The following is a 14,066-nucleotide window of genomic DNA, read 5'->3' on the forward strand; positions in this document are numbered from 1 at the left end:
GAAAAAAGTATCCCACACAAAGTTAAGGACAATGCTTTTGACAATGATACTCTTTTTCCATGAATATATGTCCATTCTGACCCTCTAAGTGAGGTGGTCAAATGATTATCAAACATTTTTTTACATTTCGAACAGCATGTATTCTTTTACTTTGTTAATTGCAGCTAAAAACTAACAATATAACTTTACTTTTTATGAAGCTCGGCTGGGCATGAAACATCCTACTTGTTGCATGCTGCAAATTTTCTCATTAGCTATGGCTAAAATTCCTCAGGGTGATGACCTAGTAGAGTTGTATGGATACATAGCAGTGTGGGATGATCTGGATCTGTTGCTTAATTATGTCGTCAATATTAGCAGGGATGATCCCATCAATGTGGAGAAGGTGCACATCCTTACCCATATGCAATTATTTGGAGGAATAAGTCTATCCTAACACCTCCTAGCATCAAGGTTTGCCAGCTTAACCTACTTAATTATAAGAACTTAACAAAACTTGTGTCTGCCCATTAAAAGCATCGACTAGCGTCCTAATCACACATTTGGATAGTTTCGGAGAATGTCTCACCCATGAGGCTCGTTAGGTGGACACTGCCACAAGGGCAAACCACTCCAAAGTCTATGATTTAGACGGCATGGAATTCACAAGTCAAATATCAGATTTGTGTATTAATTAAGTAGACCGGGCCTTGGTATTCAAAGGGGCCAAGTAGATTTATCCTTATGTTGAACTAGATTATTCACTTCGTAATATAGGGCTGGACTTATTACATCGAGAAAATTTCTTATTTGGCACTATCTTAAAATCTGGTTCTTTATTTGACACTGGAAAAAAAATTCTTCTCTATTTGACACTAGTCCTAAATTTTATTCCCTATACGACATTTTCGTCCATTTTAAGCCTAAATGGCACCTGAAAAGACGATTTTGCCCCTCATGCGGTATGTGTGTGCGCGCGTGTGTGCTGTTGCGTGTGTGGGTGCACACGCACATGTGTGATGCTGCTGCATGTGTGTGTGCATGTGTGCCGCTGCGTGTGTACGTGCGTGTGTGTGTGTGTGCGCTGTTGCGTGCCTATGTGCTGCCTGTGTGTGTGCTGCGTGTGTGCGTGCGTGTGCATGTGTGTTGCTGCGTGTGTGTGTGTGCGTGTGTGTGTGTGTGTGCACGTGCGCGTGCGTGTTGTTGCGTGTGTGCGCGCGTGCGTGTGTGTTGGTGCATGTGTATATGTTGCTGTGTGTGCTCCTATCCTCGCACTGGTGCTGCGTGTGTGCGCTATTGCCCCCCTACACACATATCATATGAGGGGCAAAAGAGTCTTTTCAGGTGTCATTTAGGCTCAAAATGGATGGAAATGTCATATAGGGAATAAAATTTAAAACTTGTGTCAAATAGGGAAGAAATTTTTTTCAGTGTCAAATAAGGAAGCAGATTTTAAGACAGTGTCAAATAAGGAATTTTGTCTATTACATCCATGCATAGAACACTACATTATCTCTAGACATGCTGCAACAACCTCTCTCTTTTACATCTTTAAAGTTAGGATAGATGGTGAACTTTGTATTATTTGTGCTCTTGAAATATGTAGTAAACATAAAGCTCAGTTTTCACTTTTTTCTTAATAACTAGAAATAAGATTAATTTATTGTCATTGTTCCATGAGTATTTATTTTGCTATAACTCATGTAAGTATTTTGCCTTACCTGCAGGAAAAATGCTTCCCCGTGTCATTAGACTATTCATAAGTAGCACAATATTAGTATAGTACTTCGGATTGTATAAGCGAGTACTATACTAGTATGAAATGATGATTACTATAGGAACAATTTTAAATAATTAAACTAATGGAGTATGATGTATTCCAAAGAAATCGAACAGAGTTCCTTTGGGTTCTTGGTTGCTTTGTAGTACACTACATGAAATGATTTAATTTCATTTTGTTTGTAGGCATATGAATAAACATAAGATCAATGACCCCATCACTAGAACATTCGTTTTGCTTTTTTCTGTTTTCATCTCACACAAACTTCTGTAAATAAATATTTGGGTTTTGAAACAAAATAGGGCCAATTTTCCCGGTCACAACATTATGCACTCTGTATCCATTTTGTTGAATGCATTACAAAGATGTTGGTCATCAGTTGTAAGATCTTAAGTAAATGTTTTTACACGTGAACCATCATAGCAGAAGTATTTAGCTTTAGATATATGTCTTACTTTTAGACGAAGAACTACTAAATATAATATTAATTTTGTAGGGTTCTCTCATCAGCATGGCTGGTGGTCCTAGGCGAGGGATATATATGAACGACGATGGTCTAATTGAGTATGACATGAGGATCAAGAGAGGAAGGCGAGAAGGAGATGACCTACAGGTGATTGACGGCGCAACAATCTTAAGCCCTTGGGGCACATCGAAGCGGCTGTTCACATTTAACATCTCTGGCGACTGTGGCAGTGCAGTCGCCATAACTTTAGCATATCTTTCTAGCGCGGTTGAGGCCACAGTAGAGGTTCTCGTATCAGAAGTGCAGAGTGGTTTCCATATGTCTCTCAGATGTTTTCCCATTGGGTATTATGACGAGATCCGGCTCTTCGATGGCGCCATTGTCAAGTCTTGTGCCCTCAAGAGGTCTGTGGTTGCCGTAGTAAGGTGGTCTTCCATACGTTTGAAATTCAAGTTATGCGCATCGTCATCCGGATCCGAGTCCCATCGTCGTTGTACCTTCAAGGCGAAGACCCACGGGCATAACACTCGAGAGATAAAGACTGATTTTGCGCTGATCTCGGTGAAGGTCACTTGGTCGACGCTTGGTGATGCCAGGTAGCTTTCCTGGATAAGGTTTGTCCGACCGTAAATGTGTGTCCGTAATGAGCGGACCAAGGGATTAACGACGTACTTAGGCAGACTGGAGTCGTGTGCTTGTGACAAGCTTGGAGTGTAATCAAACTGTTGTACTATCTACTTACATATTCGGTCCAGCGCAGGTGCCACGGATGCTCCACAGTCCTGCTGTGTTCCACATTTTGTTTCTTCTTTCCACTGTTTTGGCAACACGGATTAGGTCAAAACGAGAGTGAACGATGTACACGACTCCTGTTTCAAATGTTCGGTTCTAATTTCTCAACTATTCATTATGTATGCTGTACATCTAAACTCCGTATGGAAGCCATTCATGAGGAAATTATGCTGTTAAAATTGGATTCGAGTTTTTCCTTGTGAAATAATGTATATGTAATTATGACATTTAGCAGTACATGCATGTGGTGGTTGCACCTTGACTGGCTTCCAGAGTAGCTGGCTGAGCTTTTGAGCCATAATTGGCGGAAGAATCTTGTTGATTTTCTAGGTAATACTTTGCGGTTTAGACCTTTTGTTTCACTCAGGACTGGGGTGGTTATTGATGCCGGGTGGCTTGTGAGTGTATTCATGTTTTTTTAGAACGAAGACTCAAGCAGAACCCGGCTTTGAATTAATAAAGCCATCAAGCGGTCAGAATTATAACTTTAAATTACACCACTCACCAACTAAAGAAAAGAAGACAAACGACAAAGATACAAGGGCGCCGGGGGCAGCTCACAATGCACATACAACAAGCTAGTTAGAAAGATTGGCGTAGAGCATATAGCTTGGAGATGCCAATAAGCTCTTGCATGCCGACAACCAAGGCGAAAGCGATATCCTGGTCAGGAGAGTGCACCGACGACGATGCAAGGCACGTCGTTGCCAAAACACCTGGGCTTGAAGAAGACACATCCATCCAGATCCATCGTCAATGAAGGCCCTTGCCTCCTCGCCTGGCTCGAAGGCGCCGCACCGTTGAACGATGGACATGCTCACCCTAGAGCATGGATGGATGGCATCGAAGAAACCACATGGGCGGAACCAAGCGTTCCCGACATGCCGACGACGACTCACCTAGAGCAGAGCAACACCATATGCCATAGTTCTGACATGAAAGAGGGCGAGCAGTCATAATGCACAATTGGGCAACAGCAAAGGCCAAGACCAAATTGGGAGCTTTGGCTCGGTCGACGAGCTGTAGTGCAGCCATCGTAGGAGGGGAACCCTATCCCCTCCCGTCCTGGAAGATCCAAAGGCACCGGAGGAGTACACTGCAGACCGGCAAAGAGCATCAGAACAGGTTGACCCAGCACCAAGGGAGACACCGCCACCGTTGGACGCACGCTGCCGCCGCCGACACACTCCACCTACACCACAACGAAGCCCATAACCCATCTTTGTTCCCAAAACAGCGCCTTCAAGAAGGTTACGGCGCCAAGGGCGTCGCTGAAGGAAATATGCCCTAGAGGCAATAATAAAGTTATTATTTTATTTCCTTATATCATGATAAATGTTTATTATTCATACTAGAATTGTATTATCCGGAAACATAATACTTGTGTGAATACATAGACAAACTAAATGTCACTAGTATGCCTCTACTTGACTAGCTCGTTAATCAAAGATGGTTATGTTTCCTAACCATAGACATGTGTTGTCATTTAATTAACGGGATCACATTATTAGGAGAATGATGTGATTGACATGACCCATTCCATTAGCTTAGCACCCGATCGTTTAGTATGTTGCTATTGCTTTCTTCATGACTTATACATGTTCCTATGACTATGAGATTATGCAACTCCTGTTTGCCGGAGGAACACTTTGTGTGCTACCAAACGTCACAACGTAACTGGGTGATTATAAAGGATCTCTATAGGTGTCTCCAAAGGTACATGTTGGGTTGGCGTATTTCGAGATTAGGATTTGTCACTCCTCTCGGTAATGCACATCACATAAGCCTTGCAAGCATTGCAACTAATGAGTTAGTTGTGAGATGATGTATTACGAAACGAGTAAAGAGACTTGCCGGTAACGAGATTGAACTAGGTATTAAGATACCGATGATCGAATCTCGGGCAAGTAACATACCGATGACAAAGGGAACAACGTATGTTGTTATGCGGTCTGACCGATAAAAGATCTTCGTAGAATATGTGGGAGCCAATATGAGCATCCAGGTTCCGCTATTGGTTATTGACCAGAGACATGTCTCGGTCATGTCTACATTGTTCTCGAACCCGTAGGGTCCGCATGCTTAACGTTACGATGACAGTTTCATTATGAGTTTATATATTTTGATGTACCGAAGTTAGTTCAGAGTCCCGGATGTGATCACGGACATGATGAGGAGTCTCGAAATGGTCGAGACATAAAGATTGATATATTGGAAGCCTATGTTTGGACATCAGAAGTGTTCCGGGTGAAATCGGCATTTTACCGGAGTACCGGGAGGTTACCGGACCCCCCCCCCCCCGGTAACCTAATGGGCCTTAATGGGCCTAGTGGAGGAAGAGGAGAGGAGGCCTAGGGGCTGCCGCGCGCCCCTCCCCCCAAGTCCGAATTGGACAAGGAGGGGGGCGGCGCCCCCCCCCCCCTTTCCTTTCTTCCCTCTCCTCCTTCCCCCCCAAGTCCTAATCCAACTAGGGAAAGGGAGGGGAGTCCTACTCCCGGTAGGAGTAGGACTCCTCCTGCGCGCCTCCTCCTAGGGCCGGCCGCACCCCCCCTTGGCTCCTTTATATACGATGGCAGGGGGCACCCCTAGACACACAAGTTGATCTCTAAGATCGTTCTCTTAGCCGTGTGCGGTGCCCCCTTCCACCATAGTCCTCGATAATATTGTAGTGGTGCTTAGGCGAAGCCCTGCGACAGTAGAACATCAAGATCGTCACCACGCCGTCGTGCTGACGGAACTCTTCCCCGACACTTTGCTGGATCGGAGTCCGGGGATCGTCATCAAGCTGAACGTGTGCTAGAACTCGGAGGTGCCGTAGTTTCGGTGCTTGATCGGTCGGGCTGTGAAGACGTACGACTACATCAACCGCGTTGTCATAACGCTCCCGCTGTCGGTCTACGAGGGTACGTAGATCACACTCTCCCCTCTCGTTGCTATGCATCACCATGATCTTGCGTGTGTGTAGGAAAATTTTGAAATTACTACGTTCCCCAACAGTGGTATCAGAGCCTAGGTTTTATGCGTTGATGTTACATGCACGAGTAGAACACAAGTGAGTTGTGGGCGATATAAGTCATACTGCTTACCAGCATGTCATACTTTGGTTCGGCGGTATTGTTGGACGAAGCGGCCTGGACCGACATTACGCGTACGCTTACGCGAGATAGGTTCTCCCGACGTGCTTTGCACAAAGGTGGCTAGCGAGTGTCAGTTTCTCCAACTTTAGTTGAACCAAGTGTGGCTACGCCCGGTCCTTGCGAAGGTTAAAACAGCACCAACTTGACAAACTATCATTGTGGTTTTGATGCGTAGGTAAGAACGGTTCTTGCTAAGCCCGTAGCAGCCATGTAAAACTTGCAACAACAAAGTAGAAGACGTCTAACTTGTTTTTGCAGGGTATGTTATGATGTGATATGGTCAAGACATGATGCTAAATTTTATTGTATGAGATGATCATGTTTTGTAACTGAGTTATCGGCAACTGGCAGGAGCCATATGGTTGTCGCTTTATTGTATGCAATGCAATTGCGCTGTAATGCTTTACTTTATCACTAAGCGGTAGCGATAGTTGTGGAAGCATAAGATTGGCGAGACGACAACGATGCTACGATGATGATCAAGGTGTCGCGCCGGTGACGATGGTGATCATGACGGTGCTTCGAAGATGGAGATCACAAGCACAAGATGATGATGGCCATATCATATCACTTATATTGACTGCATGTGATGTTTATCTTTTATACATCTTATCTTGCTTTGATTGACGGTAGCATTTTAAAATGATCTCTCACTAATTATCAAGAAGTGTTCTCCCTGAGTATGCACCGTTGCGAAAGTTCTTCGTGCTGAGACACCACGTGATGATCGGGTGTGATAGGCTCTACGTTCAAATACAACGGGTGCAAAACAGTTGCACACGCGGAATACTCAGGTTATACTTGACGAGCCAAGCATATACAGATATGGCCTCGGAACACGGAGACCGAAAGGTCGAGCGTGAATCATATAGTAGATATGATCAACATAGTGATGTTCACCAATGAAACTACTCCATCTCACGTGATGATCGGACATGGTTTAGTTGATTTGGATCACGTGATCACTTAGAGGATTAGAGGGATGTCTATCTAAGTGGGAGTTCTTTAGTAATATGATTAATTGAACTTAAATTTATCATGAACTTAGTACCTGATAGTATCTTGCTTGTTTATGTTTGATTGTAGATAGATGGCCCGTGCTGTTGTTCCGTTGAATTTTAATGCGTTCCTTGAGAAAGCAAAGTTGAAAGATGATGGTAGCAATTACACGGACTGGGTCTGTAACTTGAGGATTATCCTCATTGCTGCACAGAAGAATTACGTCCTGGAAGCACCGCTAGGTGCCAGGCCTGCTGCTGGAGCAACATCAGATGTTATGAACGTTTGGTAGAGCAAAGCTAATGACTACTTGATAATTCAGTGTGCCATGCTTTACGGCTTAGAATCGGGACTTCAACGATGTTTTGAACGTCATGGAGCATATGAGATGTTCCAGGAGTTGAAGTTAATATTTCAAGCAAATGCCCGGATTGAGAGATATGAAGTCTCCAATAAGTTCTATAGCTGCAAGATGGAGGAGAACAGTTCTGTCAGTGAGCATATACTCAAAATGTCTGGGTATAATAATCACTTGATTCAATTGGGAGTTAATCTTCCAGATGATTGCGTCATTGACAGAATTCTCCAATCACTGCCACCTAGCTACAAGAGCTTCGTGATGAACTATAATATGCAAGGGATGAATAAGACTATTCCCGAGCTCTTCGCAATGCTGAAAGCTGCGGAGGTAGAAATCAAGAAGGAGCATCAAGTGTTGATGGTCAACAAGACCACTAGTTTCAAGAAAAAGGGCAAAGGGAAGAAGAAGGGGAACTTCAAAAAAAACAGCAAGCAAGTTGCTGCTCAAGAGAAGAAACCCAAATCTGGACCTAAGCCTGAAACTGAGTACTTCTACTGCAAGCAGACTGGTCACTGGAAGCGGAACTGCCCCAAGTATTTGGCGGATAAGAAGGATGGTAAGGTGAACAAAGGTATATATGATATACATGTTATTGATGTGTACCTTACTAATGCTCGCAGTAGCACCTGGGTATTTGATACTGGTTCTGTTGCTAATATTTGCAACTCGAAACAGGGACTACAGATTAAGCAAAGATTGCTAAGGACCAGGTGACGATGCGCGTGGGAAATGGTTCCAAAGTCGATGTGATCGCGGTCGGCACGCTACCTCTACATCTACCTTCAGGTATTAGACCTAAATAATTGTTATTTGGTGCCAGCGTTGAGCATGAACATTATATCTGGATCTTGTTTGATGCGAGACGGTTATTCATTTAAATCAGAGAATAATGGTTGTTCTATTTATATGAGTAAAATCTTTTATGGTCATGCACCCATGAAGAATGGTCTATTCTTATTAAATCTCAATAGTAGTGACACACACATTTATAATGTTGAAGCCAAAAGATGCAGAGTTGATAATGATAGTGCAACTTATTTGTGGCACTGCCGTTTAGGTCATATCGGTGTAAAGCGCATGAAGAAACTCCATACTGATGGACTTTTGGAACCACTTGACTATGAATCACTTGGTACTTGCGAACCGTGCCTTATGGGTAAGATGACAAAAACACCGTTCTCCGGTACTATGGAGAGAGCAACAGATTTGTTGGAAATCATACATACAGATGTATGTGGTCCGATGAATGTTGAGGCTCGTGGCGGATATCGTTATTTTCTCACCTTCACAGATGACTTAAGAAGATATGGGTATATCTACTTAATGAAACATAAGTCTGAAACATTTGAAAAGTTCAAAGAATTTCAGAGTGAAGTTGAAAATCATCATAACAAGAAAATAAAATTCCTACGATCTGATCGTGGAGGAGAATATTTGAGTTACGAGTTTGGTGTACATTTGAAACAATGCGGAATAGTTTCGCAACTCACGCCACTCAGAACACCACAGCGTAATGGTGTGTCCGAACGTCGTAATCGTACTTTACTAGATATGGTGCGATCCATGACGTCTCTTACTGATTTACCGCTATCGTTTTGGGATTATGCTTTAGAGACAGCCGCATTCACGTTAAATAGGGCACCATCAAAATCCGTCGAGACGACGCCTTATGAACTGTGGTTTGGTAAGAAACCAAAGTTGTCGTTTCTGAAAGTTTGGGGCTGCGATGCTTATGTGAAAAAGCTTCAACCTGATAAGCTCGAACCCAAATCGGAGAAATGTGTCTTCATAGGATATCCAAAGGAAACTATTGGATACACCTTCTATCACAGATCCGAAGGCAAGACTTTTGTTGCTAAATTCAGAAACTTTCTAGAGAAGGAGTTTCTCTCGAAAGAAGTGAGTGGGAGGAAAGTAGAACTTGATGAGGTAACTGTACTTGCTCCCTTATTGGAAAGTAGTACATCACAGAAACCGGTTTCTGTGACACCTACACCAATTAGTGAGGAAGCTAATGATGATGATCATGAAACTTCAGAACAAGATACTACTGAACCTCGTAGATCAACCAGAGTAAGATCCGCACCAGAGTGGTACGGTAATCCTGTTCTGGAAGTCATGCTACTAGATCATGATGAACCTACGAACCATGGCGAAGCGATGGTGAGCCCAGATTCCGCAAAATGGCTTGAAGCCATGAAATCTGAGATGGGATCCATGTATGAGAACAAAGTGTGGACTTTGGTTGACTTGCCCAAAGATCGGTAAACAATTGAGAATAAATGGATCTTCAAGAAGAAGACTGACGCTGACGGTAATGTATCTGTCTACAAAGCTCGACTTGTCGCAAAAAGTTTTTGACAAGTTCAAGGGATTGACTACGATGAGACCTTCTCACCCGTAGCGATGCTTAAGTCTGTCCGAATCATGTTAGCAATTGCCGCATTTTATGATTATGAAATTTGGCAGATGGATGTCAAAACTGCATTCCTGAATGGATTTCTGGAAGAAGAGTTGTATATGATGCAGCCGGAAGGTTTTGTCGATCCAAAGAGAGCTAACAAAGTGTGCAAGCTCTAGCGATCCATTTATGGACTGGTGCAAGCCTCTCGGAGTTGGAATAAACGCTTTGATAGTGTGATCAAAGCATTTGGTTTTGTACAGACTTTTGGAGAAGCCTGTATTTACAAGAAAGTGAGTGGGAGCTCTGTAGCATTTCTGATATTATATGTAGATGACATATTACTAATCGGAAATGATATAGAATTTCTGGATAGCATAAAGGGATACTTGAATAAGAGTATTTCAATGAAAGACCTCGGTGAAGTTGCTTACATATTGGGCATTAAGATCTATAGAGAGAGATCAAGACGCTTAATTGGACTTTCACAAAGCACATACCTTGACAAAGTTTTGAAGAAGTTCAAAATGGATCAAGCAAAGAAAGGATTCTTGCCTGTGTTACAAGGTGTGAAATTGAGTAAGACTCAATGCCCAACCAATGCAGAAGATAGAGAGAAAATGAAAGATGTTTCCTATGCTTCAGCCATAGGCTCTATCATGTATGCAATGCTGTGTACCAGACCTGATGTGTGTCTTGCTATAAGTCTAGCAGGGAGGTACCAAAGTAATCCAGGAGTGGATCACTGGACTGCGGTCAGGAACATCCTGAAATACCTGAAAAGGACTAAGGATATGTTTCTCATATATAGAGGTGACAAAGAGCTCATCGTAAATGGTTACGTTGATGCAAGCTTTGACACTGATCCGGACGATTCTAAATCGCAAACCGGATACGTGTTTACATTAAACGGTGGAGCTGTTAGTTGGTGCAGTTCTAAAAAAAGCGTTGTGGCGGGATCTACATGTGAAGCGGAGTACATAGCTGCTTCGGAAGCAGCAAACGAAGGAGTCTGGATGAAGGAGTTCATATCTGATCTAGGTGTCATACCTAGTGCATCGGGTCCAATGAAAATCTTTTGTGATAATACTGGTGCAATTGCCTTGGCAAAGGAATCCAGATTTCACAAGAGAACCAAGCACATCAAGAGACGCTTCAATTCCATCCGGGATCTAGTCCAGGTGGGAGACATAGAGATTTGCAAGATACATACGGATCTGAATGTAGCAGACCCATTGACTAAGCCTCTTCCACGAGCAAAACATGATCAACACCAAAGCTCCATGGGTGTTAGAATCATTACTGTGTAATCTAGATTATTAACTCTAGTGAAAGTGGGAGACTGAAGGAAATATGCCCTAGAGGCAATAATAAAGTTATTATTTTATTTCCTTATATCATGATAAATGTTTATTGTTCATGCTAGAATTGTATTATCCGGAAACATAATACTTGTGTGAATACATAGACAAACTAAACGTCACTAGTGTGCCTCTACTTGACTAGCTCGTTAATCAAAGATGGTTATGTTTCCTAACCATAGACATGTGTTGTCATTTAATTAACGGGATCACATTATTAGGAGAATGATGTGATTGACATGAAGCATTCCATTAGCTTAGCACCCGATCGTTTAGTATGTTGCTATTGCTTTCTTCATGACTTATACATGTTCCTATGACTATGAGATTATGCAACTCCCGTTTGCCGGAGGAACACTTTGTGTGCTACCAAACATCACAACGTACCTGGGTGATTATAAAGGAGCTCTACAAGTGTTTCCAAAGGTACATGTTGGGTTGGCGTATTTCGAGATTAGGATTTGTCACTCCGATTGTCGGAGAGGTATCTCTGGGCCCTCTCGATAATGCACATCACATAAGCCTTGCAAGCATTGCAACTAATGAGTTAGTTGTGAGATGATGTATTACGAAACGAGTAAAGAGACTTGCCGGCAACGAGATTGAACTAGGTATTAAGATACCGACGACCGAATCTCGGGCAAGTAACATACCGATGACAAAGGGAACAACGTATGTTGTTATGCGGTCTGACCGATAAAAGATCTTCGTAGAATATGTGGGAGCCAATATGAGCATCCAGGTTCCGCTATTGGTTATTGACCGGAGACATGTCTCGGTCATGTCTACATTGTTCTCGAACCCATAAGGTCCGCACGCTTAACGTTACGATGACAGTTTCATTATGAGTTTATATATTTTGATGTACCGAAGTTAGTTCTGAGTCCCGGATGTGATCACGGACATGACGAGGAGTCTCGAAATGGTCGAGACATAAAGATTGATATATTGGAAGCCTATGTTTGGACATCAGAAGTGTTCCGGGTGAAATCGGCATTTTACCGGAGTACCGGGAGGTTACCGGAACCCCCCGGTAACCTAATGGGCCTTAATGGGCCTAGTGGAGGAAGAGGAGAGGAGGCCTAGGGGCTGCCGCGCGCCCCTCCCCCCAAGTCCGAATTGGACAAGGAGGGGGGCGGCGCCCCCCCCCTTTCCTTTCTTCCCTCTCCTCCTCCCCCCCCAAGTCCTAATCCAACTAGGGAAAGGGAGGGGAGTCCTACTCCCGGTAGGAGTAGGACTCCTCCTGCGCGCCTCCTCCTAGGGCCGACCGCACCCCCCCTTGGCTCCTTTATATACGGGGGCAGGGGGCACCCCTAGACACACAAGTTGATCTCTAAAATCGTTCTCTTAGCCGTGTGCGGTGCCCCCTTCCACCATAGTCCTCGATAATATTGTAGTGGTGCTTAGGCGAAGCCCTGCGACAGTAGAACATCAAGATCGTCACCACGTCGTCGTGCTGACGGAACTCTTCCCTGGCACTTTGCTGGTCGGAGTCCGGGGATCGTCATCGAGCTGAACGTGTGCTAGAACTCGGAGGTGCCGTAGTTTCGGTACTTGATCGGTCGGGCCGTGAAGACGTACGACTACATCAACCGCGTTGTCATAATGCTTCCGCTATCGGTCTACGAGGGTACGTAGATCACACTCTCCCCTCTCGTTGCTATGCATCACCATGATCTTGCGTGTGCGTAGGAAAATTTTGAAATTACTACGTTCCCCAATAGTCGTCGCTGCCCAACAAAGTTGAGGATTTCTCCCGGGAGACAAAGGGGAAGGGGATGGGGGGCAAGACCTGAACGGCGCCTCCGGGAAGGTGCGCGACGCCCGCCGGCATGGCTGGTTGGGGTTTCCCCCGGTCCTGCATCCTTGACACTTGCTCCCACCCGAAGCAGATCGGGATCCCATGACGAGGCAGGTCGGATCTAGGGGGAGGAGCTCGATGAAGCAGAAGGGCAGTGAGGACGGCCAGATCTGATGCAGCCGGAGCTGCCGCCGTCACGTGCTGGCCCGCATTCTTCAGGGATCTCGCCGTCCACACGGCCGAGAACAGCCGACCCGCGCCCGTGGCACCGGATGCCGAAGCCAGCAGCGCCACACCAGCCGGGGCCGCCACCCTAGATCCAGAGGCCCCCCACGGGCGAGGCGAGGCGGCGAGGGCCCCGCCGCCACCTTCATCGACGGCGCGCCAAGCTTGCTCGGCGGCAGCTGCCTCGGGCGGCGGCGAGGGAAGGTCGGGCAGGGGAGAGAGGCGCGCGGGGTTAGGGTTTCGCCCCGCTCGGTGGGCGACACGAGGGAGGGGAGACGATAATGTAGTGTATTCATGTTTAGACCGGAGTATTTGGAAATGATCCTTTATTCTAAATTTTTGAAGCAGTTTTAGTACATCCTAGCTTTGGAGAAATACACATGGTGTTGTATTGTGCTTCAGAGTGGGCACTTCCCTAGTTGCTCTATAGGCCACAACTACAGACGAATTTACTAAATGAACTCGGGTGCCTGGGTCCCTTAAGTTTCATAGAAAACCAAATTTTAAAATTTCAGAAAGTTCTTAAGTTTTTCCACAATCACATATACACTTTCATAGAAAAATGCTGATTTGACGGCTACATAAAAGAAGGCAAAAATGTGGATCTAAATAGATGTGCTGTTCACTATATATAATAGACTAACACTTTTTTGTGCAGCCAGCAAGTGAAAATATATATTTACAATAAGTCAAATGTATGTTGGATCACACATAGATTGACATGTCCACTTTTCTCTTTTATCTTAAATTCAAAGTATGTTTTT

General features: G+C 44.4%; 1 protein-coding gene across 1 annotated transcript; it reads left to right on the plus strand.

Annotated features, from left to right (window-relative positions):
* The first annotated feature begins 211 nt into the window (after positions 1 to 211).
* Positions 212 to 2,825, plus strand: LOC125526462 (uncharacterized). The gene is made up of 2 exons (XM_087522939.1): positions 212 to 385; positions 2,256 to 2,825. Exons 1-2 carry the CDS (start codon positions 212 to 214, stop codon positions 2,823 to 2,825), a joined length of 744 nt encoding a protein of 247 aa, XP_087379065.1.
* Positions 2,826 to 14,066: the final 11,241 nt, after the last annotated feature.

This window comes from Triticum urartu, chromosome 5A, assembly GCF_056163025.1.
Source record: "Triticum urartu cultivar PI428250 chromosome 5A, HENAU_Tu73, whole genome shotgun sequence".
In the NCBI taxonomy this organism is placed as follows: domain Eukaryota; kingdom Viridiplantae; phylum Streptophyta; class Magnoliopsida; order Poales; family Poaceae; genus Triticum; species Triticum urartu.